Source organism: Dufourea novaeangliae, unplaced genomic scaffold (genome assembly GCF_001272555.1).
Source record: "Dufourea novaeangliae isolate 0120121106 unplaced genomic scaffold, ASM127255v1 scaffold11, whole genome shotgun sequence".
Classification (NCBI taxonomy): Eukaryota; Metazoa; Arthropoda; class Insecta; order Hymenoptera; family Halictidae; genus Dufourea; species Dufourea novaeangliae.
The window spans coordinates 1,955,499-1,982,127 of record NW_015373895.1 but is presented as its reverse complement, the minus strand read 5'-3'; the positions used below and the strand labels follow the sequence as shown (position 1 = coordinate 1,982,127).

General features: G+C 37.4%; 1 protein-coding gene across 1 annotated transcript in view; it reads left to right on the top strand.

Moving 5' to 3' along the window:
- The first annotated feature begins 2,551 nt into the window (after positions 1–2,551).
- Positions 2,552–26,629, top strand: part of LOC107189994 — a 71,628-nt gene continuing 47,550 nt past the window's right edge. Inside the window, exons 1-5 of the mRNA XM_015578705.1 lie at positions 2,552–3,373; positions 7,235–7,460; positions 16,229–16,344; positions 22,370–22,606; positions 26,213–26,364. Of these exons, the coding sequence (XP_015434191.1) occupies positions 2,552–3,373; positions 7,235–7,460; positions 16,229–16,344; positions 22,370–22,606; positions 26,213–26,364 (1,553 nt within the window). The remainder of the gene's footprint in view (positions 3,374–7,234; positions 7,461–16,228; positions 16,345–22,369; positions 22,607–26,212; positions 26,365–26,629) is intronic.

The window sequence follows — 26,629 nt, the reverse complement described above, 5'->3', positions numbered from 1 at the left end:
AAAGAGTACGCGTGTGCTCTGCTTCGAGTGCTGTGTGACAAGTGGTAAAATACATGGCAAACACATTCTGCGGGTAACTGCACCGCGCGAAATAGTTTCGCCGTCGTCTGATTGATTTTCTGTATTCACGATAGGGGCTGACGCGTGTATTCGTGTTGCTATGAATACGTGTTCCTCTAAATTCTAAACGATGTGTTATTTGCTTTCGGAAAAATAATACGTGTGCTATTTCCCTCTCTCCCGTCCCATTATATGCTCCCTTTTGTTTCCGAATTATACCTACACGGACCTCTGTGTAATAAACGACAAATATCTATGCACGTGACCGATTCACGCTTATTCATCCAGTGTTCGTAAATTTGGAAAGGTGATTTCCTGCCTCCATTCACCCGACGAACGACAATACCTTGTTTTACAATCACGCGAGCGAGGCGCAACACCGAATGACGTATGTGTCACTCGTTCGTTTCCTTCTACGAAAAGTTCACCGCTGCGTTTCACTTTGTGTTTCCTAGACACAGTAGTATAACGTGACCTTAATAAGTAAAACTCGTAACTCCATTTAACGGAACTTTACAGGCGAGCAATAAAACAGTTTAGAATTAATTGGACTTATCAAATTACAGAAAATAAGGGTTAAACTTTACTTTACCGGACAAAAAATTATTGATTTCTTTTTATATCTTCTGGTAGTATTCGACGAGGGGAATCTAAAAAGGCAAGTTTTAAGTTTAGGAATCCACCGATTCAAAAGTTATGCGTATGTAAAAACAAGTATTTTTAACGTACTTTACAAGGTTAGATTAACGCCATATTGGTTTCAATCTAAAATTCGTCCAAGGTGTCACTGCTTGTAAGGAGATGCACGTGGGTTATCAAAAAAATTACTCAGAATCAGTATTTTGCTTTGAATAAATGTTTTTTTCTCGTAAACAGGCTATAACCAACTCAGAATCAGTATTTCGCTTTGAATAAGTGATTCTTTTTTGCAAGCATATTTGAATTATCCCGCCAAAATGGCCGCCATCACATACATTTCCTTGCAAGCAGTGACACCACTGGTTGGACGAATTTCGATAGAAACCAATATGGCGTTAAACTATAGCCTGTAAAGCACGCTAAAATTATTTGGTTTTACATACGTATAACTTTTGAACCGGTGGATTCCTAAACTTAAAACTTGCATTTTTAGATTCCACTCGTTGAATACAACCAGAAGATAAAAAAAGGTCAATAAGTTTTGGTCCGGTGAAGTAAAGTTCAGCCAAAATAAGTACAGTGGGTAAAGAAAGGATTCACACAGCCTTTAAAACAGAACAACTCTGTCAAAATTGGACCAAGTGGCTTGAGCTTTTTTATGAAGTTTGAAGGATTAGTTTACGAAATAATGTGTCGAACAAATTTTGAAGTTGCAATTGGTTGTAATCGCGAAGAAAATAGTAAAGGTCGCTTTTTACAACGCTTTTTCTATCTGAGACTGTAATAAAAATTTAAGAAATACTTTTCGAAGATTTATGTTAGTTATATGCATGCTGCAACTTTTATTGATGTATAAATTTTTAGATCTTACAATAATTCCAGGTCGACAGTCGTGAAAAATTTTTACCATTTTTAACCGTTTGTATCTCGTAGCAACACTAACCGATTTCGATGAAATTTTCAGCATGTATATAACTAACATGAATCTAAAAAATGTATTTTTTAAAGTTTCATTACAGTCTCAGGCAAGAAAGTTGCAAAAAGCGACCTTTATTATTTTCTTTGCAATTTTTTCAAAATTTGAAAAAAGTTGCTCTGTTTTAAAGGGTGTGCATACTTACTTTTTACCCACCGTATATATCGGCCTGATAATTTTAAAATAACGATTCAATGGGCTGGGCGTCGAAGGGTTAAAATTACATATTCAGATCGACGTAAATCGTGTTAAGGTCGAACGATCGAAAAGTATCGAATCACTAGTACGTCATTCTGTAATTATCAATCCCAAGAAAAATTTCCTGCACAACATAATTAATTATCCAAGAATATTTTTTATTCACTGATCGGATACAATGAACGGGACACTTCGAAGAATAATTCGTGGCTCGTATGAAAAATGAATTTTGACGCGCAAAACTGAACCTCTAGCCGTCACCTAGTGACCCTACCGTGCCTACTGGAGCCAGGTACTGCTTATAGATTGCCTGCCGTACCCGGGCCGCAGTTGCTATAGTTCGAAGACGGTTTTCCACCTGTGTGCCACCTTTCGTCGGCCTGCGGGAGCCACCAAGGGGGCTGTATCAACGGAGTCGATCACGGTTAGCCACACGGCCAAGTGCTCCTGATCCACTTTCGATAGTGTCGCAAAGAAAAAATAACGAAAGAAAACAAAAATGGGAACACTGTCGTCCTCGAGGATCCCGAAGAACACTCGAGAACGATCCCACTCGGGTGTCGGTTGATAGGCCAGTCGGTTCCTATATCGAAGAGTCATCGAGAGTGAAGGAAACGAACAGGAAGACGTTCGAGGACGCGCGGAAAGAAAACGGGGATCTACAGAAGGGATGTCTGAATGGGTAGTGTCTGCTCCTGTCGAGGTCGTGATAGCCAGGTCAACGCTGGCTCGATCCTCGATCGTGTGATCAGTCAGGCGAGCGACGAGGATCAATGCCTGCTCTACCGATTGGCCAATTACAAGAAGGGCGGCGAATTGATAGAGTCGTACAATCATGGCGGCCAGCTGGAGGTCGAGAAGCTGATCAGAGAACAATTTGGGATCTTGATGTACGGGGATGGTAAGGGCCAGGTGATCAACCGTGCTGAATACCTGCGCTGGAAATTCCGGGATCTTGAGCAGGTTGTGCTCCCGATAGAGGCATCCCTGTCAAGGTTCGATCCTTTGGCCCAATGGAACGATCACGAGGCGTGCTGGGAGATGCAGTATAGGGGCTCCCTAGGCGAGACCCTCCTCCATGTTCTGATTATATGCGACACAAGGATGCACACAAGGATTGCGCGTATTCTCCTCAAGTGCTTTCCACGATTGGCGATCGACGTTGTCGAGGGCGAGGAATACCTTGGCGCCAGTGCTCTTCATCTAGCGATCGCGTACAACAATAACGAGCTGGTGCAAGATCTCGTCGAGGCCGGGGCGATAATCTCGCAGCGAGCGATCGGTAGCTTTTTCCTTCCCAGGGATCAACAGAGAATGAATCCGTCGAGGAACACGGATTACGAGGGATTAGCGTACTTGGGGGAGTATCCTCTAGCGTGGGCGGCTTGTTGCGCGAACGAAAGTGTTTACAATTTATTGCTCGACTCAGGCGCGAATCCGGACGAGCAGGATACTTTTGGGAACATGATACTTCACATGGTGGTGGTTTGCGATAAATTGGTAAGTATTGCCTGATGCTGTTACCTTAAAATGTGGACATGTAACTTTATTCGATACGGTTTTCGTGAATTATATTTGCATTTTGTCGTAAGCTTAGTAGGGTACGTACAGTGAGAGTCAAAACTAAGTATACACTAGGTTGGATCTTATTTCAATTTCTGAGTTTTGTTCGCGACACCCCGCAGAATAGTTTCAATTAATCAGAAAATAATCGATGCAATATTTCAGCTCGATAGGGTAACGGGAAAACGTACCCCCAGGCTCTTAAATATTAAAATAATTAATTAAATACTCATAAAATCGGTTTTTTTTTAAGTATCTTCAGTATCTTCGAAACGGTTGAGTATTTCAGAAAACGTACGAGACGAAACTTGTAGATTTAGATAGGACGCATCTTTTATATTGTAATCCTTTTTTCCTGCGACGAACGGTTTTCGAAAAAGAATGGAAAAAGCCTGATGTAAGCAATAAATTTTTTCTCAATGTTGGAAGTTGTAGTGTGTTTGAATTATTCTTTATCAATGAAGACTAAAAAAATGTGTATTACTTATTTTCGACCCTAAAGGACTATTCTAAGAAAGTTAAAAAACTTTTTTAAACATTTCGGTAAATTTCTGAAAATTGTATTGATAATGTTTTGTATAATATAGTAACACGGAATAAGGTTAAATCGACAACAAATTGTTCATAACATTTTTTATTTTAATTTCAGTTTATTTAAAAACGTTTTTTTTCCGGCTTTTTCCATTTTTTTTTGAAAACCGTTCGTCGTAGGAAAAAAGGATTAGAACATGAAGTATGTGTCTTATTTAGATCTACAAGTTGTGTTCTATACGTTTTCTGATATAATCAATAGTTTAGAAAATAATCAAAAGAAACCAATTTTATGAGTATTTGATTAATTATTTTAATGTTTAAGAACCTGGGGGCATGTTTTCCCGTTACCCTATCGAGCTCAAATATTGCACAGGTTATGTTTTTATTAATTGGAAGTATTCTTCAGGATGCCACGAGAAAAATTTTGAAAAAAACTTGTATCAAGAATCAATAAGAGCCACCCTAGTATACACATTACAGAGGCGAGGGTCGAGTAATGCTTCTGTAGAGTTTCATGAAGATATTTTACGTGATAATACAGAGTAAAATTCGTCAGTAACTATTGAAAAGGTGACGTAGAAGTTAAAAATATAACAATCATTAATTATTGACGAAAAGTTGTTTATTTCTCATTAACATACATAGGTACTGATGGAACCGCATTACTTATGGAATTACCTGATAGATCGATGTCTGTTAGATGTCTGGTACTGATAAAAAATGAGTCCATGAAATAAGTTTGTTTTTAAGTATACCTATGAATCATTTTAAAATGGACTTCAGTGTCACTGTAGTTGAAAAAATAAACTGACTCAAGATACTGTTATTGTAAAATATGTGTACTGAAAATTGAGTATCTACTTTGAAAATTTATAATATCGATCTGCATTTATTATAACTTGATTGTGTCTTTCTTATAAGTTTTCTTAACTGGATTAGTTTGTACCGATAATTCAGAAACTTTAATTTAATTAAAAAATGACAGTTTGACAGAAAGATTATTTCTTATAAAGAATAATTATGGTAGATACATATGATACAATTCAATCAAATAATTGAAATCTAATGTTTACACTAATGGATTAAACGCATTACACGAGATAAGCTTTGAGAAATCTGACGAATTATTAATTCACTAAATGAAAGCCTATCTTAGGTAAAAAAAATTTATAACGAATGTAACAAAGAAACAATGCAGAAATTGATTGGAATGCACCGAAAAGGTGTTACTGTACCTTCGTTAACAAAGCCATTAATTTAATACAACTTCCGATCTATTAATATTAAAGTGTTCAACTTTCACGTTTTCCATTTTACTTTAACTAGAACCAGCAAAAAAGTATGTTCGTTCCAGTTTCGTGGACCACCATGCATAAAATACAATACATAGGTACACTACCGGCCAAAAGTTTGGAATCACTACGTGAATTAAAAGAAACTGTATCATTTTCAGAAAACATGAACGTCTTTAAAATAACTGAGGAGGTTTCATTTGTCAAAAAACTAACGAATGACATATTTTATATTTTAGACCATTTTTTGCAGAGAAATAAATATTTTTTTTTTTAATTGCCCCTCCGTCGAACAAACCGTCCTCAGTTTAAATGACGGCCTGATATACTCTGAGCATCAGGATGAAGGTGTAGTATTGCAAAGAAAAAAAAACTAAGAGTACTTTGGATATAACGAAATTCTAAAATTTCTTGAAATAAAATATATTTTTGTTAACATCTGGTGTATTAAGGATAGGTCAGTACGAAATTTATCGGAACATTCGATTTTGGTAGAAATCAGCAAACTTTTTCAAACTTTTGGCCGGCAGTGTACATCTGAACGTCACAAGCATAATGTTTCGTACAAATTAATTAATCAACCAACCTTTATTCTTCTATGTGTTATGGTCAACTATTTTCTAACTAGAATCCCTGGCCATTTAATTGGGACCAATGACAATTTTCAGCATCTAACATATTTTTAGTACAATTGAATTGTCTGAACGTAACGTAATAAGACATTTTATTAACAACTAAAGTGGACACGTACCGTTTCATTTTTTTTTGTTATACACATATATAGGAAAAGAAAGTTTTCCCAGCGGGTGATTGGAAATGGTTTTCGGTTATAGTTTGAAGGGCTGGACATTTGGAGTGCAACAGATGATAAAGATTGCCTTAATAATACAGAAAATACAATAATACAAAATAGAAAATAAACATGGTTAAATAACACTTGTTATTGACACTCTAGCATAAACATTCACTCGGTCCTTAACTAACTTAATAAATACTCAACATGAGACACAATAATAACTTACTCCTCCCCTCTACCAAAGGGAAAAAAGTGACCTTTGCTATTATAAGGGGGAAAAAATTGGACCCCCCTCCCCGACTGATAACCTAGAGGGGGGTACCCCCCCTCCCCTACCCATCGAGATAACGTTGTTACTCATGTCACATTCATCGAGGAATCACGGTACCCAAATAGCAGATGACGCCAATTGACGCCTTGAATACGGCTTAAAGACGCCTTAAAGACGCCTTAGGCCTAAAACAGCCGTAAAATGGACGTCTTCAAGGCGTCATGTGCTATCTGGGCTGGGTAGTAATATATAAATTATTAATATCTTGACAGCCACAGTGTATTAAGTCACACTTTTCAAACTTTAGAGAAGAGAAAATCAAAATTGTAAAAACCTTGTAACTTTGGAATTGTTTGGTAAGAATTTAACGAGAAAGAATCGCTATCTTTGAACCGTTGAACGGACTTAAGACAAATCTCGATATGTACAAATGGTGAACATTGCATTAAGTCCCATATCTGATGGACTGTACACTATGGGGCCCGGAACAAGATATAGACTTAATATCATTTTCACACTATGATACTAAAAACTAAACGACTTGGAACGAAATAATTTTTACCATCGAGATGAGTGAAAAATTTTGTACGAGGAACATGCAAAATGTCATTTTTTTAAAAAAAAAAAAGGGGACTTAATACACTCTGTCCCTGGGGTCCAGATATGTATGTGTAATATTTTAATACAATTGGTAATTAAATTCTGTTCAAGCCTTTGAATTTTACTGAAAACACACGAATTATGTTAAAAATTCTGAGTGACCCTGATCCAATTGCCAGGGGCTGTTTTTCCTAAATTTTCCTTAAACATTTATCAAACGGAAGCCTTGTATCCCAGGCAAAAGTCCTTTTCTTTTTTGAGATTTCTACTAAATAGAGTACAAAACCACGGCTGTACCAACGTAGGACATGTTCGGGTACGCTCTTCGTCATCCGAAGCTTCCTGCTCGCAACGGGATCGCGAACGCCGCGGGACTGACCCCATTGACGCTCGCTTGCCAGCTGGGTCGTGCCGAGGTCTTTCGGGAGATGCTGGAGCTGTCTGCACGAGAATTCTGGCGCTACAGTAATATCACCTGCTCGGCGTACCCCCTCAATGCACTCGACACGCTGTTACCCGACGGCAGAACAAGTACGTCGTAATGCTAATCGAATTACACGGTTTCGAGAATCGTCGTCCCTGGGGGTTGGTTCGTCGTTCAGGAGCACGCTGAAGTGGCCCCACTCACTTTGTGACGTGGCTTCGTATGATTGTCAGGACTGAAGGCCGAATCGTCCATAAGTAGCTGCGAAGTGGCCCCCTGCTATACCTGAAACGATCGTTTGCATTTTTTTTTTCTATCCAGATCGATATTTCTTGACTTATATTTTTTACTTCGTCCTACCGACGATACTATCCGTACTGGTACGGTCACGTGGCTCATCTGTTATTTTTTCTACTAAAGTACCCCACCATTGAATTATGACCGACCAGAAAATTTTAGAGAATTTTCTTTTTCCCCTAAATAGAACAAATTTAATTTGATTTCTTGTACATTTTTATAATATATACGTATTCGTACATTGTTGCTAGAAAAGAAACAAAATACTAAATTTCAGTATTTAGTGCTTTCTCATTTTGCCTGTATTACGGCTTCTATTCTATTAGGAATGTTTTGAACACATTTTTTAATCATTTCTTTCAGTCCATCATTATTTTTCCACACTTCTTCGATATTTTTCTTTAATTGAGCAATTGTAGTATTTTTCCGACTGTACACCTTTGATTTTATGTAAGACCAACAGTTCTTTTAAACCTTTTTATAATTGCCACTTTTTATGAATACCTGGAAATTGGGATTTACCAATTTATGAGTTAGGAGTGCAGGTAATACTCAACAGATGCATATTTAAGTCTTTTCCCAAAAAAAGACAAAGATGTCGCCTGGTGCTCATTAAATTACAAAAATTCTTAGGAAATGCAATGGGTCATAATTCGATGGAGGGGTACTGTATTACAGTAATGGATAAAAAACGTCACCAGTTTACGATACGTTTTCCTTTTATTATTTTTTAACGTCTATTTACAACTTTGGTGTCTGTGTTTAATATGTATTCTGATAGGTAATTAAAAGCTGTATAAAACCCCACATATTAAAGTTTCAATATTAATATTCTTAAAATATCTAGAGGCTCTATTAAGGAAACCCAAAATTTTGAACGCAATGCTAATTATATTGATGATATGTCTAGTAAAGGAGAGGTTTAACGACGATGTAACGCCAAGGTCACGAATATCACCCAGATAGCACACGACGCCCAATGACGTCTTAGAAGTAAAATGGACGTCTTCGAGGCGTCATGTGCTATCTGGGCATTAATAGTAGATAAAAAATAGGTATTGGGAGTGTAATTAAACAGTGTATTGTGTATTCTATGTGAGAAAAGAATAGTAGAGCATTTAGATAAATTGAGAGATAACTTATTTCGCACGCACCAGAATTCTAGGTTAGGAAGGTCCGATTGTATAAGTAGGGTACTATCAGGATTATCAATGGCATGAAATAGTTTCATGTCGTCAGCAAACAACAAGAAGTGACAGTATAGAGAGCAATCAGATATGTCAATTAATGAATGAAATAAAAAGTAAAGGTCCAAGGGGAGATATTCAACTGTGCTAGTCTTCGTAAAATACACGTTACATTTCGTCACAGTGGTGAACTGTGAAATGTATTTGTGATCGTGGTGAACGTCAAACATGCTAAGTAGTTATCGGTGAAAACGATGAAACGTGCTTCTTTTCGAGCTAAATTGATATGTGCTAGGCTTCATAAGACAAATGAAACGTACTACCAGGGCCGTTCCTGGGTTGTTGGCCGCCCTGGTGCAAAAACAATATGGCCGCCCTTATTATTTTAATATTAGTTAATTATTGCTGAGTTTACTTTTATATCTATATAAACGTATGTTTAATTAGTTTTTATCTAAGCATCATATGGTACAAAAGTATGTTTAAGTACTTTTAATCTATATACATAGTTTTTTAACAGTTATCATGTAAAAGAAGTATTTTCTAAATTCTATTTTCATAAAATGAAACAAAAATCCTTAAAGAAGAAATGGTTCTATTTAAGATGAATATTTTATTCTAAATATAACTACAAAACTGACGTACAGTGTTTGTAATGATGTATAGTTGATAATATCGACTATTAATAACCTACACGAAGTTAATCCAATAATATTCTTGTATACGAATAGTGTTCCAAAGATTACATATAAAATTAATTTTATTGAATTCTGTTTGTTTAAAATTTTAAGAATCATCAAAAAAGTTTTGACTGTTATTCTTATTAGTCAAAATTTACATAAAACATATGGTTTGTGGCCGCCCAGGTGCGGGGCCACCTTTTGCACCCCCGCCAGGAACGGCCCTGTATGCTACTATCCGTAACGCATGTCATAATATTCGAGCGAATTATAGCGTAACGCACGAAAAAAGAAAACAGTATCCAACGTTTCTACAATTTACCTTCCGTTGGTCGTGCAAACGTACAGACACAATTCGCCCGTTATTGGACGAGATACTTAATATACCGTTGCTTAATTTCCATGAAATTCGTCTTCGGTGAAGACTCACCGCGACGGCGGCAGCCAAGCTTGCCTACCCGCGATCTGCATTTAAAGAGCGTGGCAATCGGACTTCTGCCAAATTGTATCGAAGTTTCCCAGCCGCCGCCCGTACCTCCAATCGGTTGTAAAGTGGATGGCATGTATAGCACTATCAACGAGTTTTCTAGACGTTCGGGTGATTCATAGAACGTTGGATGCCTGGAAGATTGTGCAGGGGAGGAACCGTACTGGATGGGTTGGTGGTTGGGAGGGGGTAAGAAGGAAGACAAGGGAAAGCGGGTCGCTGCAGGATGCAATTACGGCCATTTAACGAAGTTTCGAGATTAGCCGCTGACGCGGAGTTGGGTGCTCGCGTTTCATTTAGTTTCGGAATCCATTATCCCTTCGCCCGTCCCCTCTTCGCCATATCCTCGCCCCTACCTTCGTTCTCCCTTAACCCCCACCCAACGCTGCTATGGGCGTCTTTGCCGCCCTGCGTGAATGTCATCCGATGGGTTCAGACGACCGGCTGAGACGAGACGCGACGAACTGACTGGTATGGGGTTGTAGAGTTGAGGGCAACCCGTGGCGGCTGCTGGTATACAGGGTGTCCAACCTAACTCTGCTACCCTTAATTATTCTCTTATTTTCCATGGTACCAGAAAATGGTTCGGTAGAAAGTTAGTGTATTTTATGGAGGAAATTAGTCTGACATTGAAGGTCATCGCAAGGTCATATCTTCTGAGATTTATGTAATGGTAACTTTTTTTAAATGGAATGCCCTATTTTTATGTTTGCCATTAGAAAGAGGAGATGAAAACGTATCCAACAATGCATCACACTATGACCTTGAAATGACCTTGGCCTGAAAATTTCGCACGTAACTGGCTGAGGTGGAAGTTCACAGAAAATGAATTGCAGAAACAAAACAAACGCCATAATCGCATTATTCATTATTTTAGTGTATGTTCAAAGTGTTGTCACCCCATAGTGTGATAGATTGTTGGATACGTTTTGATCTCCTCTTTGTAATGGCATGCAAAAAAATATGGCATTCCATTTAAAAAAACGTTACCATTAGAGAAATCTCAGAAGATATGACCTTTAGATGACCTTCAAACTCATAGCCTAATTTCCCCTCTACAATACACTAACTTTTTCCCGAACCATTTTTTTGTACTGTGACAAATAAGAGAATAATCAACCCTCAAGTACACTGGCCAAATCTGGCCTACACAACTACACCCGCGTTTGTACTCCGCCAGTGTAGTTAACGGTTAACGGTGGCAAAGTTAGGTGGGACACCCTGTATATCAGAAGGGGGGTGAACTTTCGGCTTACTCCTTCTTACGGGGTACGCTTAATTACTCTAAGCCAAGGCCAGCCACCCAGGGTCCGTCAGTTAGTTAGCCAACCAGTTCGCCATGGAGTAAACCAGTCAGCCGTTCAACTCGAGACCTCGATTTTCTTCCACTTGTTTCTCATTTCTTCCCTTCTATACCTTCTATTTCCTTATCCACTAGAAACCTGGGGAAATAGTAGCGGCCGAGAAAAGCGAACGGAGAGAAATCGGTAGCTTCTTTCTGAAACATCTTTTGATATAGAAAAAAAAATAATAAACACATTTGAATTTTCAAACTTGCTTTTTTTATTTTAAATACGAAATTGCAGATTACGTATCTTAGATTCGCACGAAAATTATAACGTTCGTACGCGTTCGTCTCAATGGCAACATCTGCCAGCAGTAAACAAGTACGTAAAACAGTTGAAGGGTTATCGGATTCGGTGCGGGGGACAAGGATGACGCAATATGAACAATCGAAATGTTAGTTTTCATGAAAATATAAAAAATATGGACTGAATTCTTCTTTTGATCAGATTCGCCCTGTGATCTGATTAGCCTCGGTCTACCCTGTCTGGGGTGGCGGGAAACGAGATTTCTGAAAGAATCCGGAGAAACAACGATAGAAAAAGGACGAAAGTCAGCCGGGGAAAGTTAATATTTTACGGTTTAGTTATTGTTGGTTATAAAAGGGGTGAAAAATGAAATGGAGGCTCACCTTCGCGACAGAATTGGTCAATAAAATCTCTGACGCGTCCATCCCTTTTGTATCGGGATCGAATGAAGCTCCATCGACAGTGCGCGTTTACGAGGACAGAGGTTCCTGATATAATCTGCCGCTCTATTACGTCACTGTCGATCGACTTTTGATATTCCCTGATGGAATTAAGCCCGGAAAGATAGCTTAAATCGATTACGAGAATATGGCTGGCAACAGCCCTCGACTAAAACGTTAATAATTATCTGAGCACAGCACTTAGGGTTGATTATTCGCGATAAACGGGCGGCCGGGGGGAGGCATGGACAAAGGAAAATCGTTGTTCCAACTTCGATTCAACGTCCGTTTTTGCGGACTGGCCTGGTTGCTTCGATTCCAGTGATTGCCGTCGGGAAGAGCACAGAATCGTCAGGGAAAACTTTTCGACGGTCTGCTACGGAGTTAGATATAATTACGAGTTGCGGTAACGACTATGTACTGGTAAGTTCGTCGTGTATATACTCCTGCTGACCGGTCTGGAAGTATATCAGGTGAAGTTAGAGATCAGATGATTGAACGTACCGTGTTGCTAGTATTCATCGAAAGAGCGTCTATACAAGATGTCAATGATAGGGGACGGTTGCTGAATTTAGACCACTAAAATATCTTTTATTCTAGCCTCGATCGATGGTTCTTGAAATGGTGAGATATATTTTTGACTTCATAGTGTAGTATGGTATAGATATGGTACACTACCATGTACAAAAAGTTTCACGAATTTTTCATTTAAATGTCTCGCGTATATGATATTGTAAAACTTTTCTTTCTTTTTTATTGGCACAACTGTTGTTTGCATTCCCTCCAATATTCAGCTTGACGGATTATCATTTTTCATTATTACAGCGTTCTGTTTACATCAAATTTTTGTGGCTGGGCGATTTTTCATATGGGCCTGAAACGCGTTGCTGCAAGATTGGTGCCAAAAGCATTGAATTTCTTGCAAAAATGGAATCGTGTTGAAATCTCAAAGGACATTCTTTTCTACGTGCTACTTTTTCTTGTTCCATCGACTCAAAAGACCATTTCGGGGAACGCGTTTTGAGAGCATTGAATCCATAAGACAAAAATCACAGGCTGAGCTGATGTCAATACCAAAAATCGAATTGCTTTTTACCAGAAGTGCTTTGAAAGCTGGATCAAACGCTGGCGTAGGTGCATTGCGGCCAATGGGGACTCTTTTGAAGGCGACAATGAGATTTATGATGAACAACATTGTATTTTTGATTTTATAAATAAATTCCTGAAACTTTTTGAACATGGTAGTATTATGACTTTCGAATGACAGTGCAACTTCCGTTTTTACCATTTTCTTCTGTCTTTAATCCTGACGGAGATATTTAGGTGTCTTGGTTCTAGCAAATCACCCGGTATACTGACAATTCGAAACAAATGTCAGACCGCAGAGATGCACGCGAATCAATCTGATCGCCTTTCGTAAAGCACTCGAGCTCGTGGAGAGCCTCAAAGTAACTATCAAATTAATATACAGGGTGTAACAAAAATATTGGTGGACACTTAATTGGGAGACTCGTGAGGTGATTTGAAACAAGTTTTTCCTTAGCAAAAATGTTATCCGAGGCTTTATTAACTAGATATTAACGAAAAACCCCGACCAATTAGAGCGCAAGTCTGCCGGCCGAGTTCCCTGTGCGCTGCGATTGGTAGCCAATGTTACCGCGGGAACTCGGCCGGCATACTCGTGCTCTAATTGGTCGGTGTTTTTCGTTAGTATCTCGTTAACAAAGCCTCGGATAACATTTTTGCTAAGAAAAAACTTGTTTCAAATCACCTCACGAGTCTCCCATTTCCGGGTCCTCCAACATTTCTGTTACACCTTGTATACCGTCGCTGCTTGCAGCGGCGCATTAAATATCCTATTCATTAACCATAATAATTGCCACTCGACGTCCGACTAAAACCGTCAAGGCAAATTCGGCGGTTTCGAGGGCCACCGAGTAGAGAGCCCAGGCTTCCGATTCGATCGTAACAGAGAAGACAGAATTGAATGGAAGTTTGGACAACGGTTCGATGAGAACGGGGATATTCGTTGCAATTTTGCTTGCACATCTGAAATTCAATTTCCCAGCCAAAAGCTGTCGGGGAAGTTCCCATCAATGCCGACGCGAACTGGGGTAAGAGAGAGGGAGAGAAGAATAGAAATTGACAACAGACGCACGGAGCGTTAAAACGGTCCCTTGCAAAATATCCAATGGAACTGAAAACTTTCCGTGACGCTTTAAGCTCCCCATGAAAGCAGCTTTACTTGGATCGACGGAGTGATTAAAGAGTCTGAGAACATGATCGACCTATCCTTGTAGATTTTGGAGTCGCGGCTGGCGCACAACTTCCTGGGCTCGTCTGTGACCGTAGAAAGGAATCGATCTGGTAGCATGCAGCGAATTTACGAAACTCCGAAACGAATCCTTAATATTTCACGGGGAATTCGGTCGTACAAACTTCGATAATCAATACGGATGACACGGTTAAAAGTTCAGTGGCCGTCGTACAATATTTGTCAACCTTCCAATTTTCGAAGGTTCACCATCCTCTATTCAACTGCTGCTGCTTCGATTCGTCTCGGAAGAAATTCAGTGTATGCGAATGTAACTTTACGATAGTATTATTGTTACCAGCTCTGAGTAATTTTCGACTTGAATCTCGAATAATTTTCCGGGCACAGCGATAATAAAAACGGATAATTTTTAGAATATTATAGAGTTATTCCACGCGGAATCGGACACTTTTTGGAGTAACATTTCGGATTTTTATGACACTTGGATATGTTGTAGTCTTTAGTGATATAAGTGTGTCCCACCCTAACTCTTCCACCCTTAATTATTCCCTTATGTGTCACGGTACAAAAAAATGGTTCCGGAGAAAGTTAGTGCGTTTTAGGAGGGAAATTAGGCTGAGATTGAAGGTCACTTCAAGGTCATATTTTCTAAGATTTCTCTAATAGTAACGTTTTTTTAAAATGGAATACCCTATTTTTTTGTTTACCGTTACAAAGAGGTGATTAAAACATATGCAACAATGTATCACACTAGGGGGTGACAACACTTTAAACATACACTAAAATAATAAATAATGCAATTATGGCGTTTACTTTGTTTCTGCAATTCATTTTCTGTGAGCTTCCACCTCAGCCAATCACGTGCGAAATTTTCAGCCCAAGATCATTTCAAGGTCATAGTGTGATGCATTGTTGGATACGTTTAGATCTCCTCTTTGTAATGGCAAACAAAAAAATAGGGCATTCCAATTAACAGAACGTTACCATTATAGAAATCTCAGTAGATATGACCTTGAGATGACCTTCAATCTTATAACTTAATTTCTATCCTAAAATACACTAACTTTCTCCGCAACCATTTGTTTGTACCGTAACAAAAAAGAGAATAATTAAGGGTGACAGAATTAGATATAACACCGTGTATAAAATTCTAAATTTTTTGTTTAAATTCCAAAAAAGCAAGGAATTTTTGCAAATCTAGGGATGAACTTACTTAAACATTTGTTTTCAATATTAATATTTGTCAATAATACTGATCCTTACGTAAATATAAATTTAAAGACTTGCACATATTAATCAAATTTCTCCATCAATTTATACGCAATAGAAATATTTCTAAATATTAAGTTTTATGAATCTGTTCCAACATAGGGCATGTTCCAGTTTAGGTACCTTTACCGTACTCACAAGCGGCACTGTTACGCATACGATTTTCATCCCTTTAACTCGCGTAAACTGTGCTCCCATCGTGGCTCCGAGCGCAACCACCCGAAGTTCATCCCCGTTTTACATTAGTCATACTTTCTAAAAGCCTTTAGTACTCGCATTTATGGGTCCAGCGAAATTCAAACACTGCATCGAACTAACATTAGCCGCGTTCACGATGCTCCCGCGGCAAGTTCGGCGACGAGATTAACGATTCCGTGGAATTCTTCGAGCGCTGGGGGGAAGTAGCATAAACTTTTATCTTCACATGCAAGAAAGTTTAGCATCGCACGTGGCGCGGTTACAGAAAAAGCCCGAACCACACCCCCCATCTTTAGGGGCGGGAGGGGGAGGGGTGGTGGTGGACTGGAACCTGGTGCATTTAATAGATATACCGGCGCTAATGCAAAACCCATAATTATCGCGGCGGGCAGAACCCTAAAGTGATGTTCCATTAACCGCAAATGGTCCTCCTCCGAATTTCTATTTCAGACTGGAACTCCGCGCTATTTATCATTCTCAACGGTACGAAGGAGGAGCACTTGGACATGCTGGACGGTGGTATTATTCAGCGATTACTTGAGGAAAAATGGAAGACCTTCGCGCGGGTAAGTGCGTCCACGTGACAATATTCTCGCTCGTTTCTTCCGGGGCATTTTTCACGGCTTTAACCAGAACGCGCTACTTTTCTACACTTTGAAAATTTGAAATGGAGCCTGTTCCATTAAAAAAAATTTCGCTTGAAATCACACACGCGGATAATGCGTAATGCTTCGCTCATATAGGGTGTAACAAAAATGTTGGAGGACCCAGAAATGGGAGACTCGTGAAGTGATTTGAATCAAGTTTTTCCTTAGCAAAAATGTTCTCCGAGGCTTTGTTAAGGAGATATTAACGAAAAACCCCGACCAATCAGAGCTCGGCTGCAGGTTGAGTATGCTGGTCCACGGTAATGGCAGACGGTTGTGGGGACAGGGCCGTTCTTAGGTTGTTGGTCGCACGGGTGCAAAAATACTTTTTAAACATTCATCATGCAAAAGGGATATCTTGAAATTTTTAGTTTCACGAAATGAAGCAAAGATGCTTAAAAAATAAATGGTTGAATTTAAAATGAATATTTTATTCCACATATAAGTACAAAACTAACGTCTAATGTTTTCAATAATGATGTTATGATTCATAAATAGCGACCATTAATTACCCACACGAATTTAATCCAAAAATATGGCTAAATCTCGTATGCTAGTTTGGGCTGTCCAAGATAGTTTATTCTTGTATGCGAGTAGTGTTACAAATATTATATATAAAATTAATTCGATTGGATTCTGTTTCTCTAAAATTTGTACGATTATCAGAAAAGTTTCGATTATTATTCTTACTAGCCAAAATTTTGCATAAACGTGATAAACAATCTGCGGCCGCCCCTGGTTTGGCTGCTCAGGTGCGGAGGCACCTTTTGCACCCTCGCTAAAAACGGCCCTGGTGGGGAATGGTTGTTGGCTCCAAACAGCTAAGTTGGATAACATTGTACTAAAATTAGTAACATGAATGTTTTTAACAAAAGCTCTGTTGTTATTAATAATTCATAAATACATGGAAGATAATGAACCTCAACAATTTTTCGATGCCATATAAACCTGACGAGCACTGTAAGTAACAAGAGGACAACGATCAAATGTCAAGTGCGCGTCACGGCATTCGTATGCTTTCATTGATTTTTTTTATTGGGACACGGAACGCTAAATCGGAATGTACCACGTGCAATATTAATTGGCAGATGTCAGCTGTCCTCGCTCGAGTGTACTGCGATCCATGAATAAGGTGCAGACGAAAAATAATCTCGTAGTGGGTGTTCATCAATGTGCGTGCATTTCAGATGATTCCGTTGATTATTGAGTGACGTCGAGTAGACATGGAGTGACTACCGAACCATTGTCATCTCGCACCGCACTCGAACGATCGAATGGCGGTGTCAGTGATTCCCACTGACGTCGAATAAACGCGCGATTTATTTCGATTTCGATCTAGTTCGGCGTGAACGACAGCAGGCAGAGCCGTTCCTGGGTTGTTGGCCGACCGGATGCAAAAACAATATGGCCGCCCTTATTAATTTAATAGTATTTAATTACTACTGTGTTTACTTTCCCTAGTAGCAATTACTGTTGGCATTTTGATGGGCCTTAGATGCACTATTGGTTGGATAACAGTTACAATTGTTACCCTTTTTTGCAACTGCCAATTGCTTAGTGTCTATAATAAACCAACAATAGGAAGACAGTTGGCTATACTACACTTCCATAAAATAATTTACAAATATTTGAAGGAGTATAACACTGGAAATAATATTTATAATAATTACTTGTTATAATAATTATATACATGTATAAATTGTATATGTATATTAAACAGGTAAGCAAGTGTTTTACCAGCAAAGTTATCTTTACAATTTATTATGTACAATTTATACATGTAGCTAATTCTTACAAATAATTATTATAAGTTATTTCCAATCTTCTGTCCCCTGACTCTATTCTCACAAAATGTCAAATGTCGAAGTGTTGCGTGACAATAACAAATCGTGAGTATATTCATAACCAAGAAACCAAAAAAATTAATTTGAAATATAAAAAGAAGTTTTTTGGTTGTTGCAACGTTCCTGGCGTGTTTAAAACGATATTTAAATATTGGCAAACTTTGAGTAGGCCAATGTTGTATTATCATTGTACATTTCTTGTTAATTAACCAACTATAATAATTGTAGGCCCAACATTGGATATTCGTTAGCAAATTGTCATAACTTTGTCGTCGTAGGCCCTATTTTGGGAATTTGTAAGCAAAAACACGAACTATATCCCAACTAACTCCCAACTGCTGGATACCATTGGCCAACCATAAGTGCTACTAGGGTTTATATCTATATAAAAGTATGTTTAATTAGTTTTTATCTAAGCCCAGATAGCACATGGCGCCTTGAAGACGGCTTAAAGACGCCTTAGACCTAATGGCTCATGTGCTATCTCGGCAGTATATGGTACAAAAGTATGTTTAAGTAGTTTTAATTTAGATACATAGTTTTTTCACAGTTATGAAAAAGGAATATTTTTTAAATTCTGTTTTCATAAAATGGAACAAAAATCCTTAAAAAGAATGGTTATATTTTTGAGATAAATATTTGATTCTATATAACTAGAAAACTAACGTAGTGTTTGTAATAATGATGTTATAGTTAATAATATCAACTATTAGTAAACTACACGAATTTAATCCAATAATTATGTATAATATTGAAGAAAAATATAAAATATTGAAGAATATTCTTAATTTGTATGAGTTTCGCTATCGCAGAGAAACAATAAATAATTTATCTTAAACAATAACACAATGGCGCGGGTCCAATAAAAAAATTAAGGACGAGTACTTTTTTTTGATGAATTCGTTATGTAAGAAGTATGATAGATTAACGATATAAACATAACTGTGTTTCGTGTGATATTGGCACTATTACACTAATTAAGTATCTTCTAGAATTCTTTGTTTCGAACGAGTCTTAGCTGACAAATCACCTGCATCATGCAGATACCTTTCGTCTGCTATGTCACTTTCGTGCTAAGAAAAAACTTAAAACAAAATATAATAAAATTATTTTTGCAATTTGTCATGTTATTTGTAAGTAGTTCCACAAATACTAGCAAGATGCATTTGAATACGTGTTACATTTACCGAGGAAAAAAATCCTTAAAAATAGCTTAATTATTGGTTCGGCCGTCAAAGTATTGTAGTTTGACTCCTTAATTGGGAACAGTGGAACACATCCTAAGGGATTCAAAGTATAAAAAAAAATGTTCATACAAAAGTTATTTGGTATTGAGAAGGGCACTCTGTCGTATAAACAATTTTTTTGCAAGTAAAGTATTGGGGGAGATTGTCCGATGAAATTAATCTTTTTAAACGGAATAAGTAAAGTTAATAATTGATTTTTTTAAACGGAATAAGTAAAGTTAATAATTGATTTTTTTAAACGGAATAAGTAAAAAAACGGAATAGCAAGTGTAGACTGTTGCCTGATGATCCGGCTGCATTTGATATTTCTGATGAATATATGAGATCTCATTTGACTGTCGAAGTGAACTCGTTCGTAGTTGTGCACAGACTAACTTTTAGTTGATACTTGTGCCGGAATATTTGAGATCTCACTTGACTGACGAAGTGGACTACTTCGTTGTTACGTGTAGACTAACATGTTGAGGTGTATGAGTTCGCGTATGATTGGTGTTTGTATAGGTGTGGCAAATTTGTTGGTAATTGAAGAAGCGATGCTATCGAGTTCCTCTTCCCGATGTAAACCTGGAATAAATATTCTACAAATATATCTATTAAATATAAATATTCTTTCTATAGGAATCACGTTCTATAGGAATCACGTTGATCGTATAAGTGCAAGTTTCAACAAAGATTGCAATATTGTCCGTTAAATGTTACTTCTTTCTATTCTTCCCTTTCTTTTAGTTAAATGTTAGTGGTTTCAACGGCAAGATAAAATTGAATAATATTCAGTTATAGGTCTTCCATGTTTAAAGTTTCATTTTAGTCTAAATAACATTAAGTGGACACTCATGCATTTTTCCCTGTACATCTTTACTCACTAAAGTCAGAAACATTACATTTACAGGCGGGATCGACTTATCCCATTTGTAATATTTTATCCGGTTTGATCTGTATCATAACACAACGATGGAAAATTATTGTGTACATATGCTCAAGTGGACTGGAACATTATAACAGTGCGGTATTCGTGACATATTCCACTTATAATACTAATCACAACCACGTTTAAACCGCATACAAGCGTCAAATGACCTATTACGGTGTGATATTGTATACAGAGATTAGCCGAGCTTTTGCATAATTAATTACGATGCGCATTTGATGGTACCTCATCAGTAGAACAATTCTGCATATAATTCAATGCAGGAAACAACGCAGGTTATCATTTTTTATAAATCATTTAATAACTGTAGAAAAATTTCCTACGTTTCTTCGTAGACTAGCAATAGCAACCTTTTCGCAATGTTTATTCGTATTGTGTTGTCTATATTGTTTTATTCACAAAGTAATAAATGAAATGGTTTCCTATATCTACCTGATATTTACATTTTGTTTATTTTGTGAACTAAACTATTATCTAACGTTTGTTTAGTAAAATTTTCATTTCGTTTTAGATGGTTGATATAAATTTTTGTTCTGCTTTAATTTGAAAATCAAAACTATGGGAATATATTGGTAACCATGTGTAAGATCTTTTGTTTGAAAAAATATGATTCAACGGGCAATAAGGATTTCTGTAGAACTTGATAAAATTAAATAAAAAATACGTACACTGTGTTGCGGAGAACAGTAATTATGCATTGTGGAAAAATACATTCGATATGGGTGATTCAAATTTCCACGTTAAAGGTTACTTTTTCATCTGTACTTGTCATACTTGCAAATAAATTGGTGCTTGGAATTTAAATCAATATTGAATATGATGTAATGCCAATTAAAAAATCACAGTGACTTCTGTATAGCCTTAATGACTTTGGGTAAAAGAATCTAAGGTTTGTAAAAAGAAATAACAGTGAACGATATTTTCGTAGCTAATGTAATTTTAGAAATATTCAATCCTAATACATTTAATTGTATACTTATTGACACAGCCTAACATTATTTTTTTATTCACAACATATAGTGCTTCAAATAATGTTCAGTAGTTAATAATTGATTTATTCAACGTTGTAAAACAATATTTAAGGGTATATTAACATATAAAGGGAGTGACAAGTATCTGTAAAAATTAACTTTACTCAAAGGAAGTGAAATCTTTGGTTCCCCTAATGTAATTAAATTACTTTCCTGTGTTCGTCGTATGACGAGCAAGAAAGGTTCGCCTTATAGACTTTTTCCTGCCAGGTTATTGAAAAAACCTAATGCATTCGTGATGATTTAGCAGACTCACAACAGCATGTAGAAAATATACGTAGATCAATATGAACTAAGAAGCATATTAAAGAATACGAAACTCATTAATACTCACATGTACAGAAATACACGATTTTTCCCCAAAAATTTAAAATAAGTAATAAAAGCAATTTTTTGTAACATGTTGTTTTTTACCATTAATTATTTAAAATAGCTTCTTTTTAAAAATATATGATGTTTACAATAATTACATAGCTAATACGTAGGCGTACTAGATTTTGAGTCCATTGAGGAATACAAAGTTGATCTTTACATGTCCTCTACGTCTAGATCTACAGCAATCTGATATGTTTTCTGATATAATCAATAACTTAGAGGATAATCGAGTAAAATCGGCTTTGTGCCCGTTTAAGCAATTATTTAAATGTTTAAGGGCCCAAGGTTTCACTGTTTCATTAATTGCTACTTAATTAAAAGTAAGAGCCACCCTACACCTAGATAGCACATGACGCCTTGAAGACGTCTATTTTACGGCTATTTTACGTCTAAGGCGCCTTTAAGCCGTCGTTAAGGCGTCATTAGGCGTTATGCTTTGCTATACCAACAACCCTCACTTACTATACTAACGACATCAATATAATCGGTTCATAAATTCTAATTGTTTGTTTACGAAAGTTGCAGTTTTTAAAACGATTGATCATCTTGGTATTTCACCTGACATCATTATCGCTAGCGGTGTACCTGAGGCCCTCCGATATGGCCACTATAGTCCTAAAGTGGCCGGAAGAAATAACGGAAGCTGCTCGTACGATATCGGAGTGTGTCACCATCATAGGCGTTTTGGGCTACATTCTGGTACAACTTGGCGGCGAAATCATCAACATCGGTCTGCTGTCGTTCCTGAAACAGTTGGTAAGGTCAATGTCCCCATATCTAATCACCTTCCGGTTTATGCTCAGTACGTACCCTAGTAGCACTTATGGTTGCCCAACGGTATTCAACCGTTGGGAGTTACTTAGGATATAGTTAGTGTTTTTGCATACAAATTCCCAAAATAGGGCCTACGACAAAAAAGTTATGACAATTTGCCAACGAATATCCAATGTTGGGCTTACAATTATTATAGTTGGTTAATTAACAAGAAATTTACAATGATAATGCAACATTGGCCCACTCAAAGTGTGCCAACATTTAAATATAGTCTTGAAGACGCCAGAAATGTTGCTACAACCAAAAATTTGTCATTATATTTCAAATTAATTTTTTTGTTCTTTTCTATTTATGACTTCACTCGCAATTAGTTACTGTCGCGCAACACATTTGACATTTGAAATTTTGTGAAAATAGAGTCGGGGGACAGATGATTGGAAATAACTTATAATAATTATTTGTAATAATTAGCTATATGTATAAATTGTACATAATCAATTGTAATGGCAACTTTCCTGGTAAAACCCTTATTTACCTGTTTTATACATGTATATGATTATTATAACAAGGAATTATTAGAAATATTATTTCTAGTGTTATACTCCTTCAAATATTTGTAAAGGATTTTATAGAAGTGTAGTATAGCCAACTGTCTTCCAATTGTTGGTTTATTGTAGATACTCAACAATTGGACCTACAGAATAGAAACCTCCAATTGGCCCTTCGTAGTATAGTGACGTGGGCCCTACGTTGGATATGATTGTTGGCCCAGTTGCAAAAAAGGGTGACAATTCTAACTGTTGGCCAACCAATAGTGCATCAAAGGCCCATCAAAGTGCCAACAGTAATTGCTACCAGGGTATATTTTGTATTTAATATAAAAAGTTAAACAATAAATTAGTTATACAAAAAATTATTTAAATTGGTTTAGAATTTCTGTACAAAGTGCTACAGCCCGCTGTATAATAGATGGCAGCATTTTAATTGAAATAAATTAAATAAGTGTGTCCGTCGTCAAAAATTTGAGCGGTTCCGTTGCGATCGTGAGTTACAGCTAGACGCCGCGTATTTACTAAGAAAAATATACGGATTCTTTAATATTGTTCGCCAAAATTTAGTTTTAGCACTTTCATTTTCGCTGAGCAGAAATAGGCACATTGTATACTTCATATTAAATTAACTATTAAGTTAAAATGTTTTTAAAAACACTTTTATTTCTATTTAATTATAAAGAGTAAAATAAATAATAAATATCAATTTCTGCGATGACAGAACTCTTACATGATTAGAAATAGGAACATTGACCTTATGCTCCATGGCGCTTCTATTCTGTCGACCTATCCGTGAAAGTTGCGATCGCGGAACGCCCCCTTCGTTGTTTCGTGGCTCACGACGGACCCTCGATATCTTGCCACGCCGGGAGTTTCGAATCTTTCGTACCGCGGGCAAAGAGGTTGAGCAATCTCTGTCTGCCACCTAGTGAACTGTAACGAAGGATCACGAGCAGTAACGAGGAAATCAACTCTCTCTTTCTATCCCCGCATGAAAATAGTATCTTTCTGAACGAGGGGCGATCCTCTTTTTCTTATATTCTGCACGAAACTTCGATAAATGTTCAATATTATACAATGTGAATCATACAGGGTGTCCAGAAAGGTTGCGACCAAACTTATACCACGTGTTAATGCGGTCGAGTAGGGAAAAAATAGTTCGTGTAAACTTATGCCCGAAAGTGCTTTATTGAAAAGTTATAACCGTTCATAGATTTTTATCAATTGTTATGGCAGTTGTATAAAATGTTCGAAATTTACTTCCCTCTGCGAGAATGCAGGCATTCCATGCGTCGAACTGTTTCGAGTATTCCTACTGTATTAGAAATACAGTGATTCCTCGATAAACGCGACACGAGCAAGGGCGTTATTCCCACCATTGGAATCAATCGAAACAGAGTAAATAGACGCCAAGCAGTGACTCTAAGCATGGGAAAATGGCCACAGCACCAATTTTAGTATTTATGTTTATCAAATAATGCTCTTTGCCTAAAAAACAACTGTGAGTAATTTCAAATCCCTATACCCTCTCGTAAGGGTGATATGGGGATAACAACCCTAAACTTTACCATTTTTCTTCTCAACAACCAGTCAAGATATTTCAATGCTTCAAACTGCAGATAGTAGGTAATTTTTAGCTCTGAAACATATGTTTTTTTCGAAATTGTAAATCAATTATTAAGGGTAGAAATAAAAGAATTAATTTTTTGAGGATGGTTTTTGCAAATATCCCTTCGAGTGACACCTACGAAAAAAATCATAAGTAACGCGTCACTATTTAATTTATTATCAGTTGCAGGAGGGTCGAATTGGTCGAATATATTTAAAAAAAAGTAAAACCAATATAATATCTCTCGCAGACTAATCTAAAGGGCCCGCATGATTAATAGGAAGGCTAAAAAAAACATGCATGTTTGGGAATTTTTGTTAGGCAAACCTAGAAAACTGTATTTTTTATCCAACAATACATAGAATTCACGAAGCGCTTTGCAATGACTGCCGCTACTTGAAATTGATACATTTTTAGTAAACTAATGTTCCTAGCTTCAGAAAAGAATTCAAGTCACTTGGCCCAACTTAAAAAAATTGTTCTGTTTTAAAGGGTGTGCCAATACTTTTGTTACCCACTGTATGGCATTTGTTAAAGTTTCGATGTATTCTTTAGAAATTTCGCAACACAACAAGATTTAAGTTGAATCTAAATAAGAATCATAAAAATTTTGCAAATAGTCAATGAACCAAAATTTTTATATTTGATACTGTAAGTACACGAACTCGTCGAAGGAATTGCAATGTTCTGAGAAATAATTTCCAAGGTGTTACAACCAAAAAAATCTACTGAAACGACTATTTCAGGTGGAATTTCCTATATGTTTCAATTAGACTACACTGCGATAGTTCATCATCAGTAAAGTAACATAAGCCGAGAACCAACCGAATCATCGAACCGTGCCGTTACCGGAGAATAACAATCCATTATTAACAATTCGACGAAAATGAATTTTCATAGACAGTAATTTCATCCGATTTCGGTTAAACACAAGAATCGAGACCCGCGCAACGTTCACCGTCAACAGTTTTATTGTTCGCGAATTAATAAGCCGTTGACGGTGGAATTACGCGAGAAATCATAGTGCACGTTTGAACATGCTCGTAAGAGGGAGAACACATAATTCGTCGTTACCCTACGGTTCGGTCGATAATGCAGACAACGGTATATACGATATAATTAGGACAACGCAATTTACGTATACCGTGCGTTATTAAGCGGGATTGCGTACAGCGGTGTAACCGTGACGAGAAGCCACAAGCAACGTGTGGAGGGCACAATTAAAAACTACGTCACGCGAAGGATTGCGGTTTCCCAATTGAATTAGTCGTTTTGTCCAGCGGAAGGAGGGGGGCGCTGCAACGCCACGTTCGCCGTGTGCCGAAATTCTATAGTGTATCGATTCCATTGCGACTGGCCCGTAAACCCTGGCTAAAAATACATACAGGCATACCATTGACGTTTTACATGCGCACGTTTACTTTACAGAGTCACGAACCCGCCAAGCTCATATTTGTGATCAGTAACCTGCTCATACTCTCGTGCATTCCGTGCCGTCTTGCTGGTAACAGAGACGCGGAGGATGCGATTCTGGTGGTGGCTGTCCCCGGCTCGTGGTTCCTACTTATGTTCTTCGCTGGGTAAGAGATATTAATAGAGAATTTACAACCACGTATTTAGACTGCCGATTTATGCATTTATCAAATGTACCATTGTCAGACATTCAGTATTGGGGAAGTCGGTTGTGGCGTGGGTTAGATTTTGGCCCTCTAGTGGTAAGATGGAAAACTACTGACAGTTGGTGCTTCAAGTTTGTAAAGAGTTTTCCAATAAGAATGGTATGATTTTGAGATGAAATGGCAAGCATGTTTAAAATGTTATAACTGTCACAAGTTGTCATTTGTG